Genomic DNA, 24,658 nt, shown 5'->3' on the forward strand with positions numbered 1-24,658 from the left:
ACCGGCCCATGTTGTTTCGCGAAACGGTCACTCTACACAGCCGCAACAAAATAAAGAAGGAAAAAAGGCAAATTGGGTGGAAAACTGGATTTCGTCGGGCGGAAAATTGTACTTTCGAGTCTACCAAGCAGCCAATTAAGTGCAAACTATGAAATTCCACGAAAAACAGTAAAAGCCCGTCTGTAGCAAGGATTTGAGCAGGAAACTTCTCGCTGGGCGTGTGTGTGTGCAGTGCGTGTGCCAGTGTGCGCGAAGAAGGAGGTGGAGAAGACGGAGGAGAGGAGAGTTTTCGCAGGGAAATTACGCCAACTTTGTGGGAGTTCAAGTCGAGTTAGTTCGGCGCGCGCGTGTGTGTGTGTGCGTGTGTGCAACACCCCCCAAGCCCACTCACACAAAGCCAGCCAGCCGCCGTTTGTTTTGTGCTCACATTCGCGTGCCGCCTTTGTTTGGCTTTCCTTTGGCCAGTGATTCTCCGTCTTGTTGTCGCCCGCCGCCGGCTTCGATTACTCCTGCTCCAGCCACCTACGACCCCCACTCCGCTCTGCGCCGCTCACGATCCCCATTCCGGATCCGGATCCAGCAACAACGCCGCCGTGGATGCCCATGCTCGCACTCTGGGCTCGCTCGCCCAGGACTTTGGCATGGGCGGCGGCTCGGGGGCGTGTCCGCCCGCCCACATGTACGGCGCCGTAGCACCGCAGGACAGTAAGTCAAGTTCTCTAGAGGAGCACCAGTCTTAGTCAACTCCTTTTCAAGCTTATTGGAATCCCACAAGGGATTGTGGACAATCCTAAATCTTATTGTAGTATTATTATTTATGAATATAAAATGATATTGCATTGAGCTGTATACAGTATCTGTTGATACTACTACTACAACTCTACTACAAAAACTCAGAGCTAATTACCCCCACCATCCGCAGTAATTGTCCGGGACATGGTGCAAATGCCGCCGCCGCCCTCGAACGCCCCCACATCGGCGGACGCCTGCCTGAGCATCGTCCACTCGCTGATGTGCCATCGGCAGGGCGGCGAAAGCGAGGGATTTGCCAAGCGAGCCATCGAGTCGCTGGTCAAAAAGCTCAAGGAGAAGCGCGACGAACTGGACTCCTTGATCACGGCCATCACCACGAACGGAGCCCATCCCAGCAAGTGCGTGACCATACAGCGCACCCTCGATGGTCGCTTGCAGGTAGGATGAGTCTGAGACTTTCTCCATGGAATTTGATAATGTATATTAGCAATGAACTCACACCTTTACCATTCTGCATCGTAGGTTGCTGGACGCAAGGGCTTTCCGCACGTCATATACGCCCGGATTTGGCGCTGGCCTGACCTGCACAAGAACGAGCTGAAGCACGTCAAGTACTGCGCCTTCGCCTTCGATCTCAAGTGCGACTCGGTGTGCGTGAATCCCTACCACTACGAGCGCGTCGTCTCTCCGGGCATCGATCTGTCCGGCCTGAGCCTGCAGTCGGGCCCCAGTCGCCTGGTGAAGGACGAATACTCAGCGGGTCCGCTGGTGGGCAGCATGGACATCGATGGCAACGACATCGGCACCATACAGCACCATCCCACGCAAATGGTGGGGCCCGGCGGCTACGGATATCCACAGGGTCCCTCTGAATATGGTAAGACTACAGTATTTGCATTAATTCGAACTAGTTTAAGTTTTAGATACTTGATTTCTTGATCATGTTTCTATGTTATTTATCATTTTAAACTAAATTGCTTCTTTTACTTTATAATTGTTTAAATTCGTTTACTTCTTTGGTTTTAATAATTTATTTATATTTGTTTCCTTTTGGCGATTTTATGTTGACTTTGCGTAGTTGGCGATGCCAATCCCATGAGTGCAATGTTTCCCACCGGGCGCACAATACCAAAAATCGAGCCCCAGGACGGAGTTGCTGGCTCGCGTGGCTCTTGGATGGTGCCGCCTCCCCCCCGGTTGGGTCAGCCCCCGCAGCAACAACAGCAGCAGCCGCAGCAGCAAACCCCGCAACCTACACAGCAGCAGCAGGCACAATCGCAGGCAGCTGCTCACTCACTCCGTAAGGATATGGCCTTGATTATAGTTGATGCTTCCAAAATCTTATTTAAATTTCAATTTTTCTATATGTTGGATTTTAAACTATACTATTCGTCATGTTAACCATTAGTTGAATTCATATTAATCTTTTCCCGAAATCAACTTTCAGCTGTACCACACGGTATGCCGGGCATGCCTGGTCCAATGAATCCCGGTCCCGTGATGGCACCCCCACCCCCGCCGCAGCAGGCTCAGAATCCCCAGGGCAATGGGGTGCACCATACCCAGGCCAATTCGCCCACAGATCCCGCCTCCGCACTGGCCATGCAACAGCAGCAGCAGCAACAACAGCAACAACAGCAGCAGCAGCAACAGCAGCAATCAGGCGGTGTGCCCAATGGAGCAGTTAATGCCGGCGGTGGAGCAGCAGCTGGAGGGCAGTACTATGGACAGCCACCTCCTGTCAGTCAGATGCAAGGTGCCGGTGGCGGTGGCACCTCGGTGGCCCCGTCCGTCCACGCCCAGCAAAACGGCTACGTGTCGCAGCCAGGTTCCGCGGGCAGTGCTCCCGTTGGAGGTGGTGGCGTCTTTGGCACAGCCCAACCCACACCACAGCAGCCGCAGCAGCCACCGACCGGTGTGCAGGCCAATACTGGGTCTGCTGGGGCTCAAGCTGGCGGAGGAGGCGGTGCGGCTGGCACCTGGACAGGACCCAACACCCTCACCTACACGCAGTCTATGCAACCACCAGATCCGCGCTCTCTACCAGGGGGTTTCTGTAAGTCTAGGTTATGTAGTCAACTGTGCGACTTTGTAATCCTTGTGCCTCTTTTTCCAGGGAACTCGTCGCTTTCGGGTGACCTCGGCTCCCCGCAACAGACGCCTCCGCAGCAGCAACAACAACAGCAGCAACCACGCCTCCTGTCTCGCCAACCGCCGCCGGAATACTGGTGCTCCATCGCGTACTTCGAGCTGGACACGCAGGTGGGCGAGACCTTCAAGGTGCCGTCAGCGAAACCGAACGTAATCATCGACGGCTATGTGGATCCCTCTGGAGGCAATCGGTTCTGTCTGGGCGCCTTGAGCAATGTTCATCGCACTGAACAATCGGAGCGTGCCAGGTGAGTACATCCCTCTGGGAGTAACTCAAAGAGCAGGGATTAACTACCGAGTTCCATGCAGGCTGCACATCGGCAAGGGCGTGCAATTGGATCTGCGCGGGGAGGGCGACGTCTGGCTGCGCTGTCTTAGTGACAACTCAGTTTTCGTACAAAGCTATTATCTGGATCGCGAGGCAGGACGCACACCTGGCGATGCTGTGCACAAGATTTATCCAGCCGCGTGCATAAAGGTTGGTGCAATCAAGAGAGTGTAGTGTGATTGCTTAAACATAAATTTTCTCATGCAGGTGTTTGATCTGCGCCAGTGCCACCAGCAGATGCACTCGTTGGCGACCAATGCGCAGGCAGCGGCTGCAGCTCAGGCGGCAGCCGTGGCCGGAGTGGCCAATCAGCAAATGGGCGGCGGCGGAAGGAGTAAGTAGATGGAATCAATTTGATTTAGGGACAACTAATGTGTTGGTGCGGCATTCCAGGCATGACCGCAGCGGCTGGAATTGGCGTGGACGATCTGCGCCGGCTGTGCATCCTGCGCCTGAGCTTCGTCAAGGGCTGGGGACCTGACTACCCACGCCAGTCCATCAAGGAAACGCCCTGCTGGATCGAGGTGCATCTGCATCGCGCCCTCCAGCTGCTGGACGAAGTGCTGCACGCCATGCCCATCGATGGCCCGCGTGCCGCCGCCTAATCCGTATTTATTATTGGCCCACATCTATGCTAAGGACTCAGTTTTAGCGGCAGCTATCCGACAGCTATTGGCGGATTTTGTGTTTTTCATTTGCAATTCTGATTACGATTATGTTTGCCTTTGATTATTTGATAATAATTTTTATAAAAAATTGAAACAACTTAGAAGTCTTAAGTATGCAGCTGTAAAGCACTAAGCATCTAGTTTTATGTACTATACTTAAATATACGCCCACACAACACCGGAGATACTGAACAAGCGGCCAAGTTTGTTGTCCATTTCCTGCCACGCAAATTACAAATTACGAATTACAAAAAAAACAAGCATACACAGCATTACAATCATCCAAGCCACAGGGCGAAACAAAAAGAGACATCGACGCACCCATAAATACATTCATTTGATGTAAAATGCAGCATAAATAAGGCAAGCGAAACAAGTAGATGTAACATAAGTGTAATAAACAGACCGTGAAATTACGATTCTAAACGCTTCTATTTTCACTGATAGCTCTGCATACGCAGATCCACCTGCTGGTCCAGCCAGTTGGTCCAGTCTGGAGTGATGGGCCGCTCCAGGGTGACCTCGTGGAAGATCTCCACTCGACGCGTCTCCACGAACATAAAACTCTTGAACAAATGCAGGGATGCAGCGTTGTCCATGTCGATCTTGACCTCGAATTTATCCAATTTCAGCTGGGGCTGCGATTGGGCGTACTTGAGCATGAGGAGCATGGCTTCCCTGCCGAATCCCTTGCCCCGTGCATCAGGTTCGGCAATCATGATTTCCGCCTCCGCCGTTGGTTGCTGGCTATCGGGATCTTGGTGCAGGAAGAGATTGGTGTCGCCCACCATGGCAGCAATCTCATCCTGATCACGCGAGTAAGCCTCTGCATCCAGGACAATGAAGGTCAGCTTGTCGCTGTCCTCCCGCCAACTCCTTTGCATCTCGTGCTCCTCTTCCAAGGTCAGTTCCTCGGATGCGGTCAACTCCCTCAGGATCTCGTTGCTCATCCACTCGTGGTACTTGGGCACGTGTCGCGCTTCGTAGGGCACAAGGATGACCCTGCGACCCACTATTTTGGTGTTCTCGTTTAGATGCATCCTTAATTTTAGGAAAACTTAGGAAAATATTCTACAAACTGGAAATATTTGTTATTGTAAGCTTGTTTACATCAATCAGCTGTTCAAGCTAAATAGGGGCCAACTGAATCTACACTGTAAAAAATTCTCTTTCCCTACGCAAATATGGTAATATTTTTGAAATGAACACTTGAATCGAATGCAGAAAAGCGAGTTGGAGGTAAAATTTCTTATCAATCAAATTAAAAAATCCAAATCTGTTCAGGAATCTCCCTTACGATGTAAAGGCAGTGTTGCCATATCTCCTCAGCTATAACAGCCTGGCATCGCCAAGTGAGCAACAATATTAAAAACAGCGCATTTTTCTGATTAATTTGTTCTTAAGTGTTACTAAATAAATAAGATAAAAAATGCCAAATCGTAATTGCCGCACTTGCGGCATGTTCATCTTCTGTTCGAAGCCCAGTAACCTCTTCGAGGAGCCCAATTCCGTAATGCTGCACCAGATCGAGGTTCTTACTGGTTTGTTTGTGAGTAGCTTTAAATTTTTATGATTTTAAACTCAAGTCTGGATTATCTTTAGTTGCACGGCGGATCCGGGAACGAGCTGCCCCCCTTCATTTGCTCACCCTGCGAATTGGACCTGCAGACGGCGATTGCTTTCCGGGAACGTGTGATTCAAACCCAAAAAACGCTGCAAGACAGTCCCAACCTGGGGAACGCGGACTTAATCGAATCCTTCGCAGTTGATGTGGAGAAGGAGATTCAGTACGCTGAAGAGGTCACCGAGATCGAGGTTATAGACCACCTACCCGAGGAACACCTGCTGGAAGAAACGGAAGAGCCGTACGAAATATGTGAGCAGAACGAGCAGCCCCAAGTGAAGATTCCTGCGCAGGAGAAGAAGCTCCGCGGAGGTTCCAAGACCACGCCCACAGTCTTCTCCTCCGTCAAGTTTGCGGACAATAACCAGGCCAATAATCGCCTAAAACCGCGCACGCATTGGAGCAGGCTCACCGAGGACGAAGTGGTGGCCCTAAAGCGTGAGCGACGCAAGCGAGATTGCATATGCGAGCAGTGTGGCCGGCACTTCACCTGCCCCAGCAACTTCAAGTTGCACCTCCTTCGACACACCGGCGTGAAGCGCTTCGCCTGCGACCAGTGCTCCCAGCAGTTCTACACTGCTACGCTTCTGCGGCGCCACCAGGAACTGCACGCGGGGAACGCTCTGTTTCAGTGTCGCTACTGCGAGGCAACCTACAGCAACGCCAGCGGACGCATTCAGCACGAACGCATGTACGACTCGTTCCCAATTATGAAATGAAGTAAGCGTCGAATGCTTTTCACAAATTCCTGACCACTTTCCTTTTCCCCAGGCGCCACACGAATGTCAAGCCCTTCAAGTGCAAGAAGTGCAATAAAAGCTTCGCCATGAGCGGAAAACTCCGCACGCACATGCTGAGTCACACCGGAGTGCGAGCGTTCCAGTAAGATCGTAGTTTCCTGAATTTTTAGTACGGATCCTTGACTGTGTTTATCTGTTTTTCAGCTGCGACTCCTGCCAAGTCTCCTTCGTTCGCCGCTCCCACCTGACCTCCCACTTTCGCTCAAAGAGCCACGCCCACTCTTCCAGCGCCCAGGCGGCGCCGGGCAATCCAGTGGAACTGGATGTGGAGGCCAGTAATGGCATTCAGACGGGGGCTAATGTTGAGGCTGAACTAAGGAAAAGTGCATCTTAGAATACACTGTACTAAAAATCAATGAATTTGATTATATTCGGATTAATACTTAATGTACTTAATATTAAGTGAATACAAAATATTTTCAAACATGGCTGTGTTGAATGAAAAATGAATTTGAGTTCTTGTCTTACAAAATGTATTAAATATAAATAAAGATTACCCTACTAATGCTGCGCACCGCTTTTTTTGTTACATTATTATAATGTTTGTAAACTTATTAAAATTTAAAATATTGTTAAATTACTAACCCTCAAGGAAATTCGAAAATAGTTTACCGGCATGGGAGTAGCCAGCATTTCAAAACGTCCTGAGCCTGGTCACACTGTTTTGCACTAAATAAATTAGGGGGCGTCTTTAAATTGCAAAATTTCTTGCAAAAGAAGTATAAAAGTGCTTGGAACTGCAGTTACAATAGATACTAAGACTAAACGTTCTTCTCCAGAGGACAATACCCGGAACCTTCACTAACCCATATACAAAAGTGCCAATCTGTTCCCGCAAAACTGCATGTGGTGTTTGTTTCGCTTGTTTGGTTATTTCCCCCAACTAACTTCCTCTCTCTCTAAAATCTCGATTTCGTACTTGAATTGCGCAGCTTTTGCTTTGGGATTTTGTCCGACAATTAGGCAGAATCCATCGCGAAAGACGCAGCAGTAGCAACGTTTACAATCCGCGAAAGTGCAGTCGCAGAATTTTCCGGCGGGGCTTCTGGCTTAACCAATGTGGCACTTCCAATGAGAAATCAATTGCAAGGCGTTGGATGCTCTCAGTATTGGTTATTGGCGAGATTGGCCCCGGGACAGCATTACTAGACAGTTCCGATCAGTCCGCACTAAACCCCTCCCGATTTAGACACACACATCCAACACAATGGCGGAGAAGCCGCTGGCCGACTGCCCGGACTCTGGGCAGGTCCGCAAGCGACCCCGGCTGGAGGACGAGGAGCAGGAGCTCAAGGTGGCCGGCTTTTCGCTGAGCGCCATCGAGGAAATGCGGCGGACCAGGGACAACGAGCTGCAGAACGAACCCATGGACCAGCAACTGCGACAGTTCCAGGTTCTCGACGAAGTCGGTTCTGGCAGCGATGAGGATGATGAGTCAGGTGAGTCGGAAACGAATCTCAGATAGAATCCCGAATTCACTCAGGTCATCCAGATTACAGGCTGTGCAATGACCACATTTTGTTTCACAGTGCAGGCGCAGTTCTTATCTCAAGATCTTGGGGGCCTATCATTGTGCAAATACAGGAGGCTGATAAAAGAGTCAGCCGGCAGGTTAAACCCTGATATAGCAGCTTCAGTTTTCCTTTATCTTCTTGTAAGGCAGGTGGTGGCAGTTTTGTGCGGACAGCTCCATGCGCATGATACCCATTATCCGACTGGCTTGTCCAGCTTCGTCAGGTAGAGCTAGTAATAATGAAGGATCACTTCAATTAAACATCAAAGAGCTAGACAATTAGGTGCCAATGGCATTCATTCAAATATTCCGTGAAGAGGGCCATCAACTTCGCGTCTGGTTTTCCATTTCCCAGACAAACAAACAGCTTATCTATCCGTGATTGTATCTCCTTACATGGCAACCAGACAACGCTAGCGAGCAGCAGGGTGGAAGGTATGGAGAAGGACGCGACGAGGAGGAGGAGGCGGCTGATGGCGACGGCGAAGAATACGATTCCTCGGAATTCGATGATGACGAGATCGAGAATCTGTTGGACGAGAAGCTGCCCGACGAGCTCCGCGAGTCAAAGCAGCCCAAGTACGAGCAGCGTTTCAAGACTGTGCTGGAAGGTCAGTGCTTTTCGTCGAACCAAGTTTTCATGATGACGAGTATTTTAATGTGATTCCTCTTTTAGAAAAGCGGCTCAACCACTTTGAAGTCCTACCCGAGGGATGGGTGCAGGTGACCCACAACAGTGGAATGCCGCTCTTCTTGCACCGCAAAACCCGCGTCTGTTGCGCATCGAGGCCCTATTTTCTCGGCACTGGAAGTGCCCGCAAGCATGCAGTGCCCTTGGGAGCAATTCCCTGTCTTAACTACAGGCGGGCCTTGGAGGAAGAGTCTGAGGTGGAGCAGCAGAAAACGGATGGAGCGCCGCCAGCTGCGGTGTGTCCGATGACCGGAGCCTCCGCTTTACCGGCCGAAGCCATGGACGTGGAAGGGAAAGAGAACAACGAAGGCGGCACCGATCACAAACCCCAACCAGATGGCATAACTGCCCTTATGCCGGCTGCCAAAATTGTCACGGTCAACGAGAATACCCAAAAGGAATCCATTACTCCGGAGCAACTGAACACCTACTGCCAGAAACTCTTCAAGTTCAAGGTGATCCGTGTGCTGCGATTTCGGAGTTGGAATGCTCGCCGCAAGTTCACCAAAAACCGCAAGCACATCAAGAATATCCAACGACCCACGCTGCCGGATGGCACTAAGCTTATTAAGTTCCCAATACTAGCGACTGCTGGCGAAGGATCAACGAACCCGCGCGGTCGGAAGGAGTGGATCATGAATCCCAATGGCAAGAGCTTCGTCTGCATCCTGCACGAGTACGTGCAGCATGCTCTGAAAACGCAGCCCACCTATGAATTCAAGGAGCTCCAAAACGCAGCCACGCCTTACTCCGCCACCGTGTCGGTGAACAATCTCAAGTATGGAACGGGCTATGGCACCAGTAAAAAGCAGGCCAAGTCGGAGGCGGCTCGGGAAACGCTGGAAATACTCATTCCCGATGTCAAGGACAAGATAACGGGCAACAACAAGGACCAAAAGAGCGGCACTGCGAAGAAAGCGCAGAGCGATCTGTCTGTAAGCAATCTACATTTAATCGATGGAAATGGGTAATGGCTTCATTTTTTTTTTGTTAATTTCCTGCAGGTTTTCGATGACATCCGTATCGAAGATCCCCGAGTCACCGAATTCTGCAACAAGACGACGGAGCCATCTCCCAACGCCATTCTGCTGACTTGCTTGCAGCGCAACTACGGCAGCGATGTTCAGATCAGCCAGGAGATCAACCGCACCGCGAATAACAAGAACGAGTTTACCATGACCGTGGGCAAGCACACTGCCAAAGTGGTGTGTAAAAACAAGCGGGAGGGCAAGCAGTTGGCTTCGCAAGCAATTCTCCAGGTGAGCAATGATATTTCTTCACCACTTTACTTATAACTACTAAGTTAACCTTTTGTCAGATTCTGCATCCGCACATCCAGACCTGGGGTTCCTTGTTGCGCCTCTACGGCAACAACTCCATAAAGACCTTCAAGGAGAAGAAGCTGGAGGAGCAGGAGATCACCGTGCTGCAGAGCAAGGCCGCGGTCAACCAACCCAACTACGCCATACTGGACAAACTTAAATCCGAGATGCTGAAACTGTGCGCCAAGCAGGAGAGCGTCCTAACCATGGGTACTTTTGTGCCGCCAAGCGACGTCGATCTGCCCACTTCCTCCGGGTCCAATTTGAACAACGTCGAACTTTGATTGGGAAACAAACAATCTCTCTCGCCAACCTTGATTCTCTAGTAGTGCATGACAACCTCATAGTCTCTCAGTTACCCACCCGGTTCCATATTCGAAAAGCTAATGACAACAACGACGCGTTCTCTAGAGGCATACGAACTGATTTCAAATCGGCCTTCATCTATCTGAGCTGGTCAATAATGAACAATTACTCCGAAGTGGCTTTAGCAAGTGGCCAAAAATGAAGAACAATTGCCTATCAAGTGGTTTTACATTAAGGTAAATTCATCAATAAATTTGCCAAATCTAAGTAGTTCATGCTTGCAATAGCTAAGATTAGGGGTTCAATTTCATTTGTACAATATAAGCTTGAATAAAGTACTATTAAAAACGCAGTCCCTTGTATTTGAGTATAGAGATAGTGTTCTAAGATATTTATCTTTTAAAAAAGTAGAGTTCCTAAGTATTAGATACTATTCATTTGGATTATTTATTTGCAATTATTGGCTCATGATTTGTTTATCAATTTTCCTCGTAAATCTTCTCGGATCGCTTTCATTCTGGGAACGTCCAAGCACCATTGACCCGTAACCAATTTGGAAGACTTTTTAAAAAGTCGTATGGAATATAAAAAAATGGATATTTACATGGCCATTAGGATTCTCGGGTGTTTTCAGGGGGGCGGTCGTTAGGTGAGTGGATGTTAATATTTAAGGCGGTGGGCAGGGTGTAGGTTCGTAGGTGTGTGTGCGTGCAATTATTTAAAAGACGATGCAGTCATAAATTATGCTACATTTTCATTTCATTCTAACGTTTCCTTTTTTATAGCATTCCAACGAGCGTGGCACACAGACATACCTACCACGGAGAAAGCGGAGAGAGAGCGTCGCAGAGAGAAAGTCGGAGAGAGAGCGCGGGAGAGCGGCGCAGGCGCAGATCCCGGATTTTGCGCAGCAGCCCTGCTGCGAGATGAATTGTGGCGAGTTCTGACTTGCCAATTCGCAGGCCGTATCTGTATCTTCAGTACGGATTCTTCGCGTGGCGAGAAAACCACTTCCCGGCGCTCCTATCCTCAGGACTTTCGTCTGGGATTCATAATTGAATCACAGTAACTCGGGACAGACCGAAAAAAAGTACGGGGAGAAAAACAGAAAGCCAGGAGGAGACCTCGGTGGTACAGCTGAAAAACGCCAACTGCAGTGCAGAGCAGAATCACTTTTATTGACATTCGTCTTAGTTGCCCCCTCATCCCTCGGTGCCACCAAAAAAAAGCCACTTCATAGCCCCCAGTTCCTCGATTCTCGACTCTCGACGTTCGATTCCCGGTGCTCGTGTGTCGCGTGTTGCAAGTGCGTGGGTCGCCCGTCAAATCAGTGGATGTAGCAAGCGGTACGACACGCGCGCCGTTTTTGATTTTTCGCCCAGCGGCCCAGAAATCGGGCCTGGGAAAAAGTGCGGAAATTCGGTGAAAGACGGAGCACTCGGAAAATAAACGGAAAATCGGGTACACACACGCACTCCTCTACGCCGTGTCCAATGCATTTGGCCCGCTTGGCCCAAGCACTCGGAGATATGTAAATTATGCCAAATTCCATTGGAATTTCCGTCAGCGCCAGTGAATCGGTAAGCAGCAGCCGCCGGAGCAGCAGAAGCCGGAGGACGCAGGACGCAGGACGGAGCAACAAGGACTGGAGCAACAGCAGCCGAAGGTAAGCGGTAGCGCATTAGGCGCCAAGTGTCAGCGGAGAATGCTGGAAAATTCAATAATCCGCCGCAGGGCGCCCGATTGTCCCCCTCGTTCCACACGTCCTCCTCGCCGTCCGCCTGCCCGTCTGCCCGAAAAACCCACTCCACGCTTGCCATCTGGGCGCATACCGAATGAACTCGTGCACGGGCAGAAAAAAGTGGTTACTACTTTATTGTGGACTGAAAAATTGATGGTGGGGTTGTGCTCTGAGGTCATTGTCTTGGAATTTGTGCAATTTTGTGAGTTTCCATCCAAATAAATCCCTACGGCTCAAATGGAAATTGGGCATGGGCTCTTCAAAGCCCAAATCCACATCCTTTTCGCATAAGGAGAGGCTGTAGTATTTATCTTACATTATCGCATAATGGCTCATCTGTATCTGTAGGCGTGTGTTAATTGAATTGCAATATTTGGGGATTTTATGGCGCCGCAAAACAACAGGAAGGGTTGAGTAAATATTGGCAGAGTTATCCACAGAGCGGAGCTGCCAGCTTTTTCTCCTTGTGCACTTACATGGCACATATAGAGGAATACTCGCTCGGCTCTGGCGTAGTCTGTTGCGTCCAAAAGTAGGTTGACTTCGGTCTGGCCGGGTTTTCGGGATTGGATTGGATTGGATGGAATGGGTTGGGGTCTGTTCTGCTTTGCGTTTGGCGATGGCTTTGTTGCCGCTCGATATTCGTTTAGTTTCGGTTTCTTTTGCTGTTTCGTTTTCGGTTTCGTTTTCACTTCCAGCTAATTTCGGTGAAATAAAGAGATGAGGAGTAAATAAGATGTCGGGCGGAGTGTGGACGAATTGGGGGAGCGCCACTTCCCGCGGGAGCAAGTGTCCTTCCTTTGAAGTTGTGCTAAGTAAATCCAGGTAATGCTGCCCAGGACCGCGGGCTTCCATTTTGGGGATTCCTTTTCGGGCGGAACAAGGACTTCTTGGGGAAACAGCCGAATTATAGACCCTTTCTAATACATTTTCTTTTCCTGGCTTCCGGCGGGTTCGCCTGCTCCTTCAGCGTTCGTCAGTATTAAAAAAAATAAATATTTTGCCCTAAGTTTCGTTCTATTCGGGTTGACAACATCCATTAGATGCAAGAATGTGGGTTGGGTCCTAGTAAAGGTTTCTTCCCCATTTACACACCTAGTAACTGTGCCAAAAATCGATTGTATAGACCCTTGCTTTATGTTTTCCTAATTCCCATTGATAGTTATACTCATTTAAGTTCTTGCTGAGACAATTAGAAAATAGGTTTATCTACGAGGTTTTGCATTTCAATGCTTTCAACTTGAAGGCATTTAAATCTAGCAATTTTGTGGCCAACGCTCTTTTTCACTTAGCCAGATTTTTCCTTAACAAAACAGATTTCAATGTTTTCCTTGTGCAGCATTTACAAATGCAAAAACTGAATCGACGTGGCTAAAAAGTCCGAAGAAGGCAGCGCACGTAAGTTTTCCTTTTAATAATGCTCACATTCCTCGGAAGTTTGTTTTAATTAATATTCCGAAATGCTAAACAGACGAAACCAGACAAACAAGCCAGCGAAAATATTTATACAAACCTGAAAGTTAGTTACCCCGGCTGGAGCCAAAATTCCAGGGGATGCGTAAACTTGGCAGTGAGTCCTGCCCCATCCTCCTCTCCTCCTCGGCAGGCCAAATTCTCGTTTGCGGGTTGCAATGGCAACGATCTGGGAGCGATGGCACCGCAAGGTGTCCTTTGATGTCTGATAAGCAAATCCCGGCAATGTGACACCTTCGGCCCAATGGATGACCGACCCGTCGTCACCCATTTTCCATCCTCCATCTTCCATTTCGCATTTCCCACAAAGCGAGCGACCACCACGAAATCGGAAAAGGAAAACCGGGGGAGCGGTGCGAGTACTTAATAATGCAAATACCCACAAAAACTTTTTGGGGGCCGGGGTCCTGAAAAATTCCAAGAGGGGCTTATCAAATTCTTCGAATGGCTTTGCCCAAAATAGAAAAGTAAGCCAGAAAAATCGCATTCACTCAGTGGGTCGCTCGACTGTCGGCCAATTTGGCGTGCTAACAAATTATCGCTGGCCGGGAAAATCAATAAGCATTAATCTTGTGGCGATTTTGTCTATATCCCGCACATTATTTGCATAGTTAATGGCCAGGACCACGGGTGCCGTTGGCCATTTAACCGACCACCGACCACCGGCAACCAACAACCGATGGGTTTAAACCCATCCGACTGGCTGGGCAATTGTTAAAATCGTTGTCCGCCAGGCGAGCTGATTATAGCCACTTGTAGTTATGATTGGGGAATCGATTTCAGGCGAAACCGTAAGCTCCTGCCGTTTACTTAACTGGAAAGTCGGACGGATTCGTCTGCATTTGCATTTGTATAATTAAAACCGATGTAGAACTCTGGAGCCCCGGGCGAATTCCGATTGTTCGAGTGTTTGGCTTCCTGGGAAACCCAAGGTGTTTCGATGTGGCAGGAAAGACTCCAATTAACATCCTCGAGCAGAGCTCAAGGACTGCGCTGCGACGTAGATTGAATCTTGTGTGTTCAACACGGCGTATACATAATGTATAAATGAGTTTTCTTAGAGGCAGCGTGACATGTGAGTTGTCCATTAAGAGGGAAATGAAATGATTCTGTTAATAGACCCGGGGGATTCCTTTTTGATTGGTCTTTGGACGTATGCACACCCACTCCCCCCACATTGACTGCGAGGGGCACCTTGACGCCCGCAAAAAGCAATCTCATCGAAGGCAACTTTATCCCATGAAATTAAAATTTAATTTCAATTAACTTATCACATCGTTGCCAGCATCCGACACCCGAAACCCGACACCAATCGGGATTCCACGCCTCCGCCGCATCAACACATTGAACGCCCGGCTAATCTACCACAAAATACCTTGAGGTGGTGGGGCATCCCAGATCCCCTTTTGCATTTCCCTGTCACCTGGCCAACCCAGCAACGTGCCAACGTACCAACTTACCAACTTGCCACCTTGAAAATTTCATAATTAAACGTTGCCCAACGCCGGCTTAAACCCGGCCAAGCCGGGCTGGGGGCATAGCCCTGGGTGACATCTTCGAGAATTCTAATTAAATCATCCCCGAGAACTTTTGAGGACTTTCTGTGTTGATTCATGTTCCATGTGGCAGCTGCCCCAAGTTTGCTCGGGAATCCAAAAAGGCAGAAAAGAAAAATAGATGAGCAAAATCCGAAAAATGAAATGGAAAACTTTGCTTGCCCAGGAATTTCACTTGATTTCTATTTGTTGTTCTCCTGGCGAACCCCTCCACTGCCCTCCACTCCCCGCTCGTTCTCTTCTTAGCCATTTACCGGTTCGAGTTATATGCCGACTAATTTGTGGTGTTTGCTTTTGGCCTCTTCTGACTCTTCTACTGCTCCAGTGGTTCCGTTTCGGTTCTGGCCGGGATCTTTGCCGAGGATTATGCAGTGTGGTCAGGGCGGAACGAGCGGGTATCAGTATCTCCTGGCGATACAGACGAAAAAACGGATATCTCATTCTTAAAAATAAAATAAAACCGTTTTATTTCCTAAGTTATGTAATCACCTTTGCGACTCATTTAATCAACCCATTTTTTTATTGAACGTACAGCATTTTTTTTTCTCAGTGTCCACCCCGACAAACTCACTTACATGCTTGTGCATGGGTACAAGATTCATAGACTCATAAATCTTTGAGTATTGAAAAACCATTTTTGCCTATAAGAACTCATGCCGAAAAGTTTATCCGGCGTACACGCTTTCCGGCTGAAGGGTGTGCGAGTCGGGGGCTCTCGATTGGATTGGATGGAGTGGGATGGGATGAGATGGTATAGTATGGAAAGGGATGGCGTTTCCGACCGGGGGCACGGGGAACATTCGCCAACTTGGCTTGAGGTGAAAGCAAACAACGTGACGCCGGACAACGAACACCAATGACGGTGTACAACACTGAATGGCAATTTAGCCAGGACTTCAGTGGTTGCAGGGGATCCGCAGGGGGGTGGGGGTGGTGCGCCCCAGGGGGTGGTGTTGTAGTTTAAGCATACCGAGCATCAATGCCCTCGGCCGTTTTGCGAAAATCCACCAAAATAATATTGTTATGTACATTTGTTGTGGACCTTGGTTTTGGTCAATGGTAAATGGCCAGGGCTTTAAGTCACACAGTGCCCCTACCCCCAACACCCCCCTCCTCCCCTGCCACCACAACACTCACACATACGCAGCATATGCTCCAAGCTGGCTCACACACACATAAACATGTCCAACGAAGCGTTCGAATCGAGAGAGGGATATTCATGAAATGGAATAACTAATGACTTTATGCTAGGAGCGTGTTTTGTTAATTGCATTTGACGGCAGAGCGAGACGGAGATGTGGCGAGGTGGGAGAGCAAGGAAGACCCCACAATTTACACTTGAGAAAAATGTTCTGGTCTTTAACTGCTATTAATGTTAATTACTTTATTTGTGTTCTTCCAAGTGCAATGTGCAATTCTTACAACGAAATGTTTAGATTTAGATTAGTTCTAAAGGTCATACTGTCATTTTGCCCCCCTTTTTGTTTGAGTGCACGGGCTCGCCAAAACTGGCCTCTTCGGCTGGGGAGGCATTAACAGCGGATGGGAAAAAATTGTGGCACACACTCGGTTTCCTGTTGTGGCAACGAAACTTAACGAAATTAGAGGAAGCCAACCAGTGGCAACGAGCGGAGGAAGAACAACAGTTGACAGAGACCGCGGCTAATGAAACCGCAGTTGAAGTGGCTAAAAGGGGCTAAAAAGGGGGCTAAAGGGGACTGAGTCGCAGAGAGGAGAAGGGTAAAAGGCAGGCGGGATGCCCTGAAAATGCGAATGCGAATGCGAATGAGTGGAAATGGCTACTCAAGTTACCCGCAGTTACAGTTTTGTATCTCATTCTCGCTCGGTGTGGAAAATAAACCCCAACCGCCCCCAGAAAATGATGGCGACAATTTGCCAATGGCGGCGATAAGTTTTCCCAGTCCTTTTCGGGGGAATAGGACTAAGTAGTACACATGTGGTCTATTGTTGGATGCGCCCTCCAAAAGGGTTACTCGCCAGTCCCATTTGCAGGTCGCGAAATTGGCCCAATTGGTTTTTGGGGCTTTCCAGGGAAATGGGATGTATCCTGGCCAGAAACCATTTAGTTGGCCGTCTTATCTTCACATTCGCAGATGGATCGATGGCCGAATGACTGCGAATCGGCTAATTGATTAACCTAATTCCAACCAGCTCACATGCACAAATCAATCATTTGCCGAAGGTTCCTGCTAATTAAGCGAAATGTCGGCGAATTTCAAGGGAATTCGGTGCCAAAGTATTCGCATTCCCATGGCTTTCTGTGCTGAGTCTAGACAAATGCAGGAATGCGTAAAATCACACAGAGTAATTGGACCAGTTTTTATGCAATTGGTAGTAACCTTGGCCCATTGCGATGCCCCTGAAATCACTTAATATATATTCCAATGGGTAACATTTCTCCATTTGCTCCGCTTATCAGCCACACAGTCCTGTTCCAATTAGATGCTTTGAACTTCGAGTAGCAATCAATGGCTCGATTCGCCACTTCTTTCCATCATCTTCTGGCCATCTAATGTGCACTTGAAATTAATTGGCCAGCTGGTCGCCTCTGTGGCGTTGGTTTGCTGGGCGGGCAGCTTGAGTTTTTCATTCGGCCACCTCAATTATGAGAAAATAAATACTTAACTGCATTTTAATTAGTCCGGGAAAAAAGCCGTGCACACAGCGGCTTGTGCGGATCCTTGAAGTGTGCACATATAATTTGAGGCAAACTCACTTCAAAGTCAAAGCTCAGATTGGTCAATTCAAGTGGCTTTCCGAAGGCCGGGGCTTGGTGACCACTTAATTATACGTATACTCGTGTGCAGGACCTTCTCTGCATCATCATCCCATTACACTGGGCACAATGGTGCATCCGTGATAGATTTCCCCTTCAGCGAGTTACCTTTTAGGTTGGAGTTCATTATTTCTCAGTCTCGGATTTCTCATGGATTCCCTTAACTTTTCCTTTTGTATGTTTAAAGTAATAAACTAGCATTACTAAGCTCCACCTTTTTTTCCAAGTGCAGACATCGACACGAGGATGCGAGGACACGAGTCCTGACTCCTGACTTCCTCAACGTCCAATTTGCGTACTTAAATTCATTTCACTTTAATTACGAAGGTTTCCCGTTTAATATTTTATGCTCCACTCGCAGCTCTTCGCTGCTGGCTGCCGATTTCCCCCGATTTCCCCGGATTTCCCCCGACGTCCACCCGATTTTCCGCATTTTCCATCCGCCCATTTGGCCACGTTGCCCTGGACCCAGGACCGCTTCATCTGCTTAATGTCAGTTATTTTCATTACCCCCCAGTCGACCAGGACATCGACATCTCCAACGCGCGTTGTCAGGCTGGTCGGCTTCTTTTTATTTTTTTTATTATTTGGCCGGGATGTTCTCGCATTTCAGCCTGTGTTTTTGGTGGGTAAATATTTCGACTATAAACCGTATTAAGGTATTCATAAATTGCCTGCTGCTTAACCCCAGCAAGCAAGTATTGGACGGACATCCAATTTGGTAATTCGGGGCGGAAAATGGAGTAGCCGCCGAATGGCAAGGGGTCTATTGGAAAATTCGTTAACGGATCGAATGACATAAAAATGTCCTGGCAGAAGTAAGCTGCGATGTTTATGAGCCGAGCAACAAGCCAAGATCCTCAAATTGGGCCTCCCATTTGGTGGGGGTGCTTAGGGGAGGATTTGGGGGCGACGCACGCATCATTATGGAGCCAAAGTGTCGCGCTCGAGATGCTCATCAAATACCAGCCAAACGGTGTAAACTGCCTCATTGAGAGCGACAGCCTCGGAAGACTCGGAACACTCCTGCCATGGAAACTCCTCCACCTTCCACCGAAAACGGGATGGATGAACAGTGATGGGGCAAAACTGTGATTGGGCCCAACTGGAATTAGTTTATAATTGCTGCAGAGAACTCGCATTTCTCTCTTGTGGTTAATTGGAACCCTTGTGGGCCCTCGAATCCCTTCCAACTACTACTATTAAGCCCCGGTTTAGTGAGGGGGTTTCCCCAGCCACCGACGCGGAAGAATCGAAGCACAGGGAGTTATAATCTCATAAGCTCCTTAGCCTGCGCTTTTCTTACACGCTGGAGATAGCTGGAAAAGGTGAACCTGGGAAAAACCGAGTCAGAAACGCCACACATTCCAGGAATCTTTACAATTCTAACTTGAAAAGTCAATGACTGGATTTGGTTCGTATTGCAAGGATGGATAAATTAAGATAATTGGTACATGCTGCTCCCAAAACACAATTATGCCGCATCCATCCACGGATATTCTCCTATAACTACTATTCAAATAACTTGGTTGCATTTGCTAAAAGCGACTGAGAGTCGCTGGTCCTGAAAACATTCGCATGCCACTAAGTTGGCACATAGCAGTGATTGAATCACTGTCTGCGCCTGTTCACGCATCACCAACGTGGTGACATCCCCCGCAGCATTGGGTGCGGACCAGGGCGAACGAACTGGAGTCGGGAGTCGTAGTGGGATGTGGGATTCGATGGAGCAGGCGGAGGCGGAGGTGGAGGCGAAGGCGAAGGCAGTTGGCCTCGACAACAGCGAAAGCGGCAGCCAAGGCAGGAACATTACGAACACTGCGAAAAAATACATAGCCACAAATTGAGAATTCCAAATATATTATCAAGCCTTTCTTATTGCCAAAAGTAAAATGGAGAAATCTGAAAATCTGAATCTCAGTGTATCGATGGCGCACGATGACGAGGACGACAGCGCAATTGGTTTTTGGGAGACAACAAAGAAAGCGAACCTCGATTGGGCGGAGTTGGGGGAAAACCGGGAAAGCGGAGCAAGCGGAGCAGGGCGCCCAGCGGAAGGGGCGGTGGGTACACGAGGCTGCCAAATACGTGCGTGGCTGAGATTTGTTTGGCTCTCATCCGCGCACATCCTGCGCTTCGCTAACTTTTTGCTCTCCCTGCTAATGTCCTGTCTTTGGATGTATGGGTTCATGGTTGTGCGGCTGTGGCTGTGGCTGCCGATGAGGGTGTGGGTGTGAGTCCTCCTGTGGGCCAGAGTGTGTGCGTGTTTTACAACCACAACCTGTGGGACGGGGGCGAAAATCTCGGGGAGGAGGCGAAGAAACAAAAAATGGAATGAAAGGAGCAGAGGAGCAGAGGCCGGGGCAAATCGTTGCCTTTTTATGTGACCATTTCCATTGCGACTGCGACTGCGTTCGTGTTCATTAACGTTGCTATTACATTTTAACACACCGAATCGGAATGTGTCCTGGCAACGTCCTTGCCACGCCTCCGCCGCCGCCGCCCCTCGTTAGCTTTTACTTTCGGTTGTTTTGTTTGCTGTTGCTTCTGCTGCGAGAATGTTGAAATATCCTGTTTAACTTTATTTCATTTTTTCACAGCACCCAACACGTGGCCACCCACCCAGTTACCGCCCACTTCCGGCGGCTGCGGATGTGTGTGTGTGTGTATGTGTGTGTGCTTTAGTTGGCATGCATAAATTTTTACGTTTGTTGTTGTCTTATCAGATCATTTATTTGCGCAGGGAGGCCTCCCATTTCCCCATTTTCCCATTTCCCCGCACTTTCCGCATTTTCCTCTTCTCTGCACTCGCATTACTCGTGTTATTTGCATGTTGTAGAAAAATATCAATTTGCGTACCTCCGACGTCGATGGTAGACGGTCGGTCGTTTACCATTTTCCGCTACTTACGGGCCCTTTGTCCTTTTTCCTTTGCGCCCGCCTTAATTTGCCGGAGACACAGTGGCCCATCCCAGCGGCAAGTTGGAGATATGCGAGTGTATCTCGAATGTTGTGCAAATGTTTTCGCTCGCCCCCACTTTCGCTTTTGGCCATTTGAATATGAATTTATATCAATGTGTCTGGGCCACGCGGCGTATACGCAATTTATATAATTCGTGGCGCTATTTGCATAACTATATTGTTCAGCTGCCCCGCACGACTCGCGTGATAATGTAAATTTCTCGGCCACTTCGTTTCTATTTGGCCCGGAATTTATCACTTGACTGCTTGGCCCGACTTAGCCATTAGTGGCGCAACGAAGAGGAGCAGGCAGATGAAGTCCAAGCAAATAAGGTGAAGTGCAGCTCGGACTTATGCCCACGAGTCACGTAACTTCCTGTCGGCGCCACAGTCGCCAGGGTTACTGGTTAGTGGATCCTGGATTCTGGCTTCTGGCTTCTGGATACCCGGCTCTAAGCTGACTTCGAGTTATGGGCCACCAAGTGGAGGAAGACACTTCGCTGTGGATTCATAAATTTAATGCTAAGCAGCCCGCTCACCCACTCACCCACTGACCACCCAGGCCGCCAATAACTTTTCTGATAATATCTGGGAATCACCCGGCAGCACTCGCTATTTATCCCCATCCATGGCTTTCTCTTTCGATGCTGCACCGCGACAAATATCAACAATCGGGTCAGCTATGGGGTCACAAATGTACGTAACACATGATAACATAATATGGGTTTGGAAAACTATTGATGGTTTCTTCTTATCCGAATACAAATAGAAATGAAGGAGAATTGAATGCAAAATTAAAACCAATAGTCACACAAATTTCTCACAGTGTGCGCTTGTCGTTAGCACATTTGATGTTGCATACTTTTATGTGCTACAGATTTTTCGGCGCGAACGCGGCTCTAATGAGCAGAAGCAGGAGCAGCAACTACAACCACATCGTCAACTTTTCGCCCAACTATGTGTCGTATACGTAATATGTGTGAATACCAGAGCAGGGCGAATAAGGAGTGTGCCGCGCTGAGGGGTTGCGAAAAGTTGTGGCAGTGGCCAAAGCACTCACCCACATTTGCGCACACAATTTTTTATGGTTGGTTAACTAAATTTACTTTACTGCCTTCCACTACTGCCATGAAACCGGAGTATGCCAACGAGGCCCAAGAAGAGCGAGATAGACTTGGGCAATATAGCTGCAATATTGAAAACTGATCAACCTGATTGAATTGCCAGCCACTGAAATAGAAACTAATGAATCGCCCGAGACTTGGGTGTATGTAAAATAATACCAATTTCTTGGGTAAGCCCTGCCGTCAACATGAGCTTCCACAGATTGCGTATACGCAGCGTTGATTGGTTGGGTATTGGATGCGTTTACGAATACATAAATTCATTAATAATGCCCTCGCACATAATGTTTTTCGTCCCAGACGAGCCTTAAAGTGCATTATATACCAGTCCTCACTGCTGCCAGACGTCCGTCCAATAGAGCTCGGCTCAGCGGGCTCAACGGAGTACAGTAAGTACTCTTGACAGCCTCGATTCCTACGAAGGAATCATTCAGCCGAACTGTTAAACAGTGATATCGCCCTGACTTTTATCCGGGCAGATCTGGTTCTTTGATAGGGCTTTAAGCCAAATGGAAGGTGATTGCGTGGCTACAGGTTTCAATTCCTTTGCATTTGAAAGACTTAGCTTATAGTTTAAAGGGGCATTCAAGTTAACCTATAGATACCCCTTTGAATATGCAGATATAATGGACTTATGATCAATCTCTGATGCTTATAGTGAGTAACCATTTCGTGTTTTCCTTGTTCTTGCAGATTTTTTGGACACTCCGTCGGTTGTTCACAGGCGAGTAGCACTGTAAGTAAGCCATGATTCCACTGTAGAACACACTTATTTATTTATGTGCGAATGATTATGTGTGTGCAGCACCCACATAAGCTGCCAAGTATTTACTGAGGATATTTAGCAAACATTTACTGTCGCCAAATATGGCGAGGGCGAAGTGGGAAAGACAGCCGGAGTGACACGGAGATGGCACTGTGTTCTCGTCGGCGATACCCGCCTATCTGCCCTTATCGATATTTGCGAAATAATAAAAAAGTGGCAGGCCGCACACTGCCGAAATACGGAGCAGCGATGGAGCGATGGAGCGATGGAGCGAAGGAGCTACGGAGGAGCGGGCCCAGTTGTCATGCTGGTTCCTACGTATATGGCGGGGTCGCCCATTTCCACTTTTATTCGCAATCCCCCAGCTCAACAGCTCAATCTGCTACGATTTTGAATGGAGCTGGTACCCAGTGGGTCCCAGATGGGGCGCAGAGTCATGAAAAATTACACAGGGCATTTTGTTCGCCTGTCGACTCGACTCGACTCTTGAGATATTCCAATTTTTGAAGTGTCAAAAATATCCGCTTATGTATGGAAATACATACCGACTTTTATGGTACATACACATGAATATGTAAGCAGATAATGGCTGCTTTCGGCCGCCACTTTTTTCTTTTTCGCCCTCATTGAGTTCAGTTGAGTTGAGTTGGCCAAAACAAGGGGAGCGGGCAAGAAATTGATAATTCCTTGGCGCAAAAGTTTGTGGCCAAACAGAAAAACGCAAAGAAAAAAGGGGCGAAGCGAGAAGAAAGTTCAAATCAACATATTGATTTTTGTGCGAAAGGGGCGTGTCGCCGCCCACGACCGCAACTACCCACGAGATACGAGTACACAAAGCCGACGCTGACGTGTGTATCTTGTATCTTCGCTGGTTGGCTGCTGCTGGTTTTTCTGGAGCTGTGAATGTTTGCCAACTGGTGGACAGGGCATTTGCTTGTTCACAACTTTTATTTATTTATGGCTTGATATTTATTTATTTCCCTCCGCATTTATTTTGCCAGAGATTCTGCCATGATACGAGTGCCTTCCCGGCTGCTCCTAATGGGTTTTGCGTACGATTTCAGTTTTTTAACTTTATTAAATTCAGTGCGCAGCAATCAGTTCCAGTTTACGCTTTTGCCCAAACTTTAGAAGCTGGCCATTGTTCAGGCACTATTATTTATATCTTTTGGGGAGTGGCAGTATTTCCTTGGCAGACTTTTATTAAGATATCTCACAAGTTGCTTTTAATTTGTCTTCTTATGTTGAAATTCGATTTGCTTCGCTGGCTTCTGTCTTTCATTAGGTTTATTAAATGCATTTGTACCTCTGCTGACCCAAAACAATAGTTTTGTTTCAGTTTTAGTTTGTTGCGAATACTTGAACTTATGAGTAATGAATAACATTTTGTGGCAAGCACACCATGTGAATGGTTTTAGCGAAGCAAACCAATCAGGGAACTCAAACATTCAGCACTAATGAGGCTGCTTTTTTCACGCTGCCAGATCAGCTTGGTGTTATTAAATTTGTTTAAATCTTTGCCGACTGACCCGACCTGACCTACATCAAAATCGGTTCCCATTTCATGGACCTGCAAAATGTTGCAAATTTGTTAGCCCTTTCGGGTTTGCTGCCTTTGATTTGCTCCGCTCAACTTTTGCCAACTGTATAAAGTTTCAATTTGCTTGTCCCTTTGCCAGCCGCTCAGTTTGCTGCCTCTGTTTTGCTTCTGCTTTTGCTTTGCTCTTCCGCTTCCTGCACTTGCCACACTCTGCTGTCTCCGCTTGCTGTGGCAATGCCCCACGAAATGGCCAAATGGCAAAATGGCAAAATGGCCAAATGGCAATTTAACAATGAAAAATTAAAAGGGAATTCCAAGTTTTTCTTTCTCTGCAAAAGAGGCTTATATCCCGTATCGCTTCGGATCGGGTCTACCTAAGTAATTACAGTTGAATGGTGGCTACAAACAAAGGGAGCGGGCGGGAAATAAATGGTGTGTGCAAAGGAGATAGAAACGTTTGCTGTTTTTCCGTTTTAATGCCGGAAAAAGGGTTGCCTGCAAATATTTAACAGCGAGCCCCATTTGTCATTGGAATTTTCGCTCC

The 24,658-nt window shown here is 48.2% G+C and overlaps 5 protein-coding genes across 6 annotated transcripts in view; 4 read left to right on the plus strand and 1 right to left on the minus strand.

Annotated features, from left to right (window-relative positions):
* Nucleotides 1–137: 137 nt before the first annotated feature.
* Nucleotides 138–4,326, plus strand: LOC6730353 (mothers against decapentaplegic homolog 4). Of its 2 annotated transcripts, XM_039294563.2 has the most exons (9): nt 138–705; nt 923–1,191; nt 1,276–1,630; nt 1,832–2,053; nt 2,201–2,809; nt 2,870–3,152; nt 3,214–3,382; nt 3,440–3,566; nt 3,626–4,326. In XM_039294563.2, the coding sequence occupies exons 1-9, from the start codon at nt 642–644 to the stop codon at nt 3,835–3,837; spliced, it is 2,310 nt and encodes a 769-aa protein (XP_039150497.1). In that variant the 5' UTR covers nt 138–641; the 3' UTR covers nt 3,838–4,326. The 2 variants fall into 2 exon arrangements, with proteins under 2 accessions (XP_039150497.1, XP_039150498.1); XM_039294564.2 differs by lacking the exon at nt 1,832–2,053.
* Nucleotides 4,219–5,084, minus strand: LOC6730354 (N-acetyltransferase 9-like protein). Its single transcript, XM_002105600.4, has one exon. The coding sequence runs from the start codon at nt 4,938–4,940 to the stop codon at nt 4,338–4,340; it is 603 nt and encodes a 200-aa protein (XP_002105636.1). The 5' UTR covers nt 4,941–5,084; the 3' UTR covers nt 4,219–4,337.
* Nucleotides 5,085–5,200: 116 nt separating this feature from the next.
* LOC6730355 (transcription factor Ouib) lies at nt 5,201–6,838 on the plus strand. The gene is made up of 4 exons (XM_002105601.4): nt 5,201–5,449; nt 5,503–6,215; nt 6,296–6,406; nt 6,469–6,838. The coding sequence occupies exons 1-4, from the start codon at nt 5,330–5,332 to the stop codon at nt 6,656–6,658; spliced, it is 1,134 nt and encodes a 377-aa protein (XP_002105637.2). The 5' UTR covers nt 5,201–5,329; the 3' UTR covers nt 6,659–6,838.
* A 126-nt stretch (nt 6,839–6,964) lies between these two features.
* On the plus strand, nt 6,965–10,508 carry LOC6730356 (microprocessor complex subunit DGCR8). Its single transcript, XM_039294565.2, has 6 exons — nt 6,965–7,043; nt 7,514–7,763; nt 8,245–8,448; nt 8,514–9,463; nt 9,533–9,787; nt 9,847–10,508. Exons 2-6 carry the CDS (start codon nt 7,532–7,534, stop codon nt 10,132–10,134), a joined length of 1,929 nt encoding a protein of 642 aa, XP_039150499.1. The 5' UTR covers nt 6,965–7,043; nt 7,514–7,531; the 3' UTR covers nt 10,135–10,508.
* Nucleotides 10,259–24,658, plus strand: part of LOC6730357 — a 43,148-nt gene continuing 28,748 nt past the window's right edge. The window contains exons 1-3 of the mRNA XM_016177919.3: nt 10,259–10,392; nt 10,942–11,822; nt 22,502–22,544. The gene's annotated coding sequence lies outside the window, so the exon portion shown is untranslated. The remainder of the gene's footprint in view (nt 10,393–10,941; nt 11,823–22,501; nt 22,545–24,658) is intronic.

Source organism: Drosophila simulans, chromosome 3R (assembly GCF_016746395.2).
Source record: "Drosophila simulans strain w501 chromosome 3R, Prin_Dsim_3.1, whole genome shotgun sequence".
Classification (NCBI taxonomy): domain Eukaryota; kingdom Metazoa; phylum Arthropoda; class Insecta; order Diptera; family Drosophilidae; genus Drosophila; species Drosophila simulans.